The sequence below is a fragment of the Myotis davidii genome, unplaced genomic scaffold (assembly GCF_000327345.1).
Source record: "Myotis davidii unplaced genomic scaffold, ASM32734v1 scaffold571, whole genome shotgun sequence".
NCBI classification, from domain to species: Eukaryota; Metazoa; Chordata; class Mammalia; order Chiroptera; family Vespertilionidae; genus Myotis; species Myotis davidii.
The window spans coordinates 1,616,103-1,622,260 of NW_006283136.1; the positions used below are offsets into that span (position 1 = coordinate 1,616,103).

General features: G+C 35.8%; 1 protein-coding gene across 1 annotated transcript in view; it reads right to left on the reverse strand.

The window, feature by feature from the left end:
- The window catches only part of PIGX (phosphatidylinositol glycan anchor biosynthesis class X), a gene marked incomplete at its 5' end in the record, with an annotated part of 27,526 nt that overhangs the window by 19,968 nt on the left and 1,400 nt on the right, over nucleotides 1–6,158 (reverse strand). The window contains one exon of the mRNA XM_015562347.1: nucleotides 4,124–4,187. Within this exon, the coding sequence (XP_015417833.1) occupies nucleotides 4,124–4,187 (64 nt within the window). The remainder of the gene's footprint in view (nucleotides 1–4,123; nucleotides 4,188–6,158) is intronic.

Genomic DNA, 6,158 nt, shown 5'->3' on the forward strand with positions numbered 1-6,158 from the left:
TCACTAATCATCCGAGAAATGCAAGTTAAAACCACACAGACTGTCAAACCTCAGGGGGAAGGTAGGGGAGGGTGGGGGTAAGGGGGAGAGATCAACAAAAGGATTATATGCAAGAATATAGGCCTAACCAATGGACACGGACAATGGGGGAGAGGGCAAGAGCGGGGGGCGGGGGTAGAGGGTAACGTGGGGACAAGGACACACATGTAATATCTTAATCAATAAAAAATATATTAAAGTGAAAAAAAAAAGATCCAAAAAAAAATAATAATGGAAAAAATATATGAGTTTTCAAAGCAAAAATAATAACAATATATGGTCGGGTTTACAATATAAGTAAAATGTAAAGTTAATAAATGTATGGCAACAACAGCATAAAGGAAAGAAGGAAATGAACTATTCTGATATAAGAGGCACACATTATTTATGGTGTGAAATAATATTATTTGAAGGTAGACTGTGATAAGTTAAAATTGCACACTGCAAACTCTAAAGTAACCAATTAAAAAGACAGAAGTATTAGTTAACAAGCCAAAAATGGGAATAAAACAAGATGCTTAAAAAATACTCACTTTATCCAAAATAAGGCAAGAAAATAGAGAGAAAAAAGACTAGATGGGCCAAATAGAAAAAACAAATTATAAAAAAAGTAGCAAGATGGATAAATTTAAGCCAACCCAACCAAACCAATATTTACTAAAAGTAAATGGTCGAGCCCTGACCAGTTTGGCTCAGTGGATAGAGCATCGGCCTGCGGACTGAAGGGTCCCAGGTTCGATTCCGGTCAAGGGCATGTACCTTGGTTGCAGGCACATCCCCAGTGGGGAGTGTGCAGGAGGCAGCTGATCGATGTTTCTCTCTCATCGATGTTTCTGGCTCTCTATCCCTCTCCCTTCCTCTCTGTAAAAAATCAATAAAATGTATTAAAAAAAAAAAGTAAATGGTCGAATCACTCCAATTAGAATTTAGAGATTAATAGACTGGGTAAATAGCAACAATTTTATTCAATATTGTATGAGACACCCAAGGTCAAAAAGGGAAGGAAAGGGTGTAAAACGCATACAGATTGTCTTTATTTGCAAACCCATGATCATTTATGTAGAAGAGCTTAAAGAGTCTACAAAAAAAGCTATAGGCATTTATAGTGATTTCACAAGGACTCAGGGTACCATATCATCATGCAAAAATCAATTGTATTTCTATCATTAACGACAAACAAGTAGAAATGAAAAATTTAAAACAATACTCTTTACATCAAAAAACATGAAATACTTAGGAATAAATTTAACAAAATATATGTAAGACATATACTCTGAAAGTTACACTACTGTTAAGATTAACCTAATAAACCCTAAATGAATGAAAATGCCATATTCATGCATTGGAACACTCATTAATGTTCACATATCAGTTCTCTACAAATTGATCACGAGTTTCAACAGAATCCTAACCAAAATTTCATGAAGCTTTTTTGAGGAAATCTATAAGTTCATTCCAAAAGTTATATGGAAATGCTATAGCATTTCTCTGATCTACCTATCTAGTAACTCTATAAAGGAAATAAGTTGTAATAAATTAATACTAATTCCAAGAGACCACCACTTCCTCTGTATGCACAAAACATTCTTTTAATAATCTGTCTAGAATTCTGCCCAGAAATATCAACTAACTTCAAAATTATCCAAAGGCTACAAACAGAAGTTCAGCAATCATTTAAGCAAGTTCTCCTACTAAAAGAGATACAGTTCATCAGAGAGGGGAGATCCTATAATCATTTATAGTAGCAAAGCCCTTTTGCATACTTACCTTGCATATTCTCCACTTCAGTTTCCCACTACTACTATTTGCTTGACCCTTCCCAAAGTGGAAGTAATTCTTCTTCTTCTTTTTTAAAATATATTTTATTGATTTTTTACAGAGAGGAAGGGAGAGGGATAGAGAGTTAGAAACATCAATGAAAGAGAAACATCGATCAGCTGCCTCTTGCAAACCCCCTCCTGGGGATGTGCCCGCAACCAAGGTACATGCCCTTGACAGGAATCGAACCTGGGACCCTTCAGTCTGCAGGCCAACGGTCTATCCACTGAGCCAAACTGGTTAGGGCAGGAGTGATTCTTCTTGACCAAGAAGATAGAAACAGGAAGAGCTAACAAATTCTACTTTCTATAATCTGTTAATGTTTCCTCATCCACCCTAGCAGCAAGGCTACACCTGCTCTACGTATAACTAAAAAGCCTTTTTTAAAACAATGATTAGTGGCCTATTCTGAAGGTCTCAAATAACAGATTTCTAGTTTTGGAAGCTGTGTGGGTTCTGTCACTCTTCATACTTGGTTTTATGTCCTGCTTTTTATCTGTAGTACTTACGTCTGGACAGCTACTTTTGCCTACAAATAGCCTCTCCAGGCACCCATTTCTTCCTTATTGGAATAATTCATGGTTATACTGTCATCTTTACATTATTTATTATTCCCAATTTTCTTGAAAACATATCCAATTACTTTATTGAGAGATATTTAATAATATTGGCATAATTACCCTGACATAGCTTAAAATGTGTCAGGACTCTGTCTAAAACTCCTTTTAGAAGTGACTTCCCTCCCAAAGGCAGATACTAAATAATGGAGCTATCTTTTGAGCCTAAATCTGTCTGAGTTCAAAGAAAAAACAACATAAAACCATCCAAGTTCTTTCTACTACACCTCCTAGTCATTCACATGGAGGCTAACTTGAAGAATGAGGGGAATCAGATATTTTAGCTTAAGGTGACTTATAAAACAAAGTGATTTCAAAAAGAAATGTATCAAAATTTTAAATCAAGTATCTGAGAATCATTTCAAAGTAATCACCTTGAGAAGCTTTAAAGTTTGGGAAGTTTTCTTATGGAACAGTTTCCACAACTTTTCACTGGTCTTCAAAAATTTTTCAATATCAGCAAATATTCATTTTTGAGGATAATTTCTATTTTGGAAACAGTTTGGTATTTGGAACCAAGTCTTATAAGTCAGAAATAGTGATTGAGGGTGGTATAATATCTTAATACTTGAGAGCATGGCCTTGGAATACGATAGTCCTAAATTGGAGCCAGAGCTCCACCACCCTACCCACTGCTAAGTTATTTAAATTTTCTGAGCCCTAATTACCACATCTGAAAAACAAGAAAGGTATCATCTCACAACCATTGTGAAGATTAAATAGGATATTAGATATATACAACTTCTAAATATGTTTTCCCCTCTTCTCCAGTTATTTTTTTATTAAATATATTTTCATTGATTTCAGAGAGGAAGGGAGAGGGAGAGAGAAATAGAAACATCAATGATGTTGGGATCGAACCCAAAGTCCGGGCATGTGTCCTGACTGGGAATGGAACCGTGACCTCTTGGTTCATAGGTCGATGTTCAACCACTGAGTCATGCCAGCTGGGCATCTTCTCCAGTTATTTTAACCTGTTAACTACTAATAATGCGTCCAAAACAGAAACCATCCCCACACGCAACGATATTTTGAATTTACTTAAAAAAATCAATTTGCAATGAATATTATAAAAATAAACATATTACACCCTAATTGGTTTGGCTCAGTGGATAGAGCGTCAGCCCGCGGACTCAAGGGTCCCAGGTTCCATTCCAGTCAAGGGCATGTACCTTGGTTGCGGGCACATTTCCAGTAGGGAGTGTGCAGGAGGCAGCTGATCGATGTTTCTCTCTTATTGATGTTTCTAACTCTCTACCCCTCTCCCTTCCTCTCTGTAAAAAATCAATAAAATATATTTTAAATATATATATTACAATTCAGGTGTTTTTTAATATTTTCAGCTGAAAATTCTCACGAAAACTGATTCTAAAGTTGGTCAGGTTTGCCACTTAGGGAAAACATTTTTTTTAATAGATACATGTGGCGTATGGGGAAGGTCAGCCACTTGTGTCTACAGACGCTTATGGCGTACAATGGGTTAATCATTATTTCGAACTGTAACCACATTATAATAAATCTGCTACTTATGACTGGAAGAAATCAAGTGACTTTTTTTCAGTCTTATCCATTTTTCAACTATTAACTTTTTGCTCTAAAATACATGAAAACAGTACTTTGATATAAGTAAAAGTCAACAGGCAACTTACCTGTGGAAACCATCTTTCAAAACTTCTTGCCGCAAAATAATTTCAGAACAACTGGCCTTTACGCCTATAAGAACCAAAGGATTTGATTTTTAATAAAACAAGCACTCAATGAAAGAATACTTATATAATTAGAAAATAATTGTTTTAATAGGCTTTACTTGCCTGGAGAATCTAACCAACCTAAAAATGAAACAAAAACTCTAAAAATTAAGCAAGTTGAGCTCCATATAAATCTACTTCTAGTATAGCATGAGAATTAAGAACATTGACTTTGGAATTAGATTGCCTGCCTTCAAAACCCTGTCTGTCACTTAATAGCTATATGACTTTAAATAAGATAGTTTATTGCTCTGCTAGTTGTCATGAGACTTACTATACTAGGTGTACCAGTTAATAATGCGGATTTTTTTCGGAGTTTCACATATGTTGATATATATGCGATTTCATATGTATGCTATTTCGTTGTATTGACAGCAAGCTTCAAAACTTATGTCAAATTTGCTGAAGGTTTTAACATAGATATTTTTACGCTTAAAAATGTCGAATTTCATGCCAAGAAAAGAGCATTTGCGGGAAGTTTTAATTCATTACTTTATTTTGAAGGAAAAGTGCTGCTGAATACTTCGGGAAGCTTATGGTGAACATGCCCCATCTCAAGATACTTGTGAACGCTGGTTTAAAAGTGATAGTTTCGATGTGAAAGACAAAAAACGTCCAGGTCAACTGTAAAAGTTTGAAGACCAACAATTACAAACATTATTGGATGAAGATGCATGTCAAACTCAAAACCAACTTGCAGAAAGATTAAACGTTGGTCAGCAAACAATTTCCGATCATTTACAACAATGGGGAAGATTTTAAAGGAAGGAAAATGGGTGCCACATCAAATGAATGAAAGACAAATGGAAAACCAAAAAGTCATCAGTAAAATGCTGTTTCAATGGCACAAAAAAGTCTTTTTTTGCACTGAGTTGTGACTGGCGATGAAAAGTGGATTTATTTTGAGAATCCCAAATGCCAAAAATCATGGGTTGATCCAAATCAACCATCAACATTGACTGCAAGGCCAGATTGCTTCGGAAAGAAGACAATGCTCTGCATTTGATGGGATCAGGAAGGTGTGCTGTATTATGCGCTTCTAAAACCAGGTGAAACTGTTAATACTGATCACTACCGACAACAAATAATCAATTTGAACCACACTTTGATCATGGAACGACCAGAATGTTCTGGAAGACACAGCAAAGTAATGTTGCTTCATGATAATGCACCATCACACACTTCAAAACCAGTTAGAAACACGTTAAAAGATCTTGCCTGGAAAGTATTAACCCACCAGCCATATTCACCAGACCTTGCTCCTTCAGATTACCACTTGTTCTAATCAATGGCACACACACTTTCTGAGCAGCACTTCAAAACGTACGAAGAAGTGGAAAATTGGGTCTCTGAATGGTTTGCCTCAAAACAAGAAAAGTTCTATTGGGATGGTATCCAGAAATTACCTGGAAGGTGGGGGAAATGTGTAGCGAGTGATGGACATTACTTTCAATAACGCACTTTTGATGTTTCTCTTGAAATTATCATGTTTTCTTTGATTACAAAATCCACCATTTATTAACCGGTACACCTAGTATGAAGTAGTTAGAATAGGTCCTACCATATAGTGTTATATGTGTTTGTTATTAATATTACTTTATTCAGGTGATCTTTTGGTGTAAGAGATAACACTCCAACCAACTGAGCCACACCAGCAAGGGCAGAAAATCTGTTTTAATTCCAGCTACCTATAAAACTGAGAAGACAGTACATTTGCCTTGTGGAGATGTTGGAAGGGTTTAAAATAACAAAAATAAAAACGAGTCCTTTTTTTTTAATCTTCACCCAAGAATATTTTTTCTATTGACTTTTTTACAAATTTTTAAAATATATCTTTATTGATTTCAGAGAGGAAAGGAGAGGGTGAGGGAGAGAGAAACATCAACAATGAGAGAGAATCATTGATCGGCTGCCTCCTGCACGCCCCACACTGGGG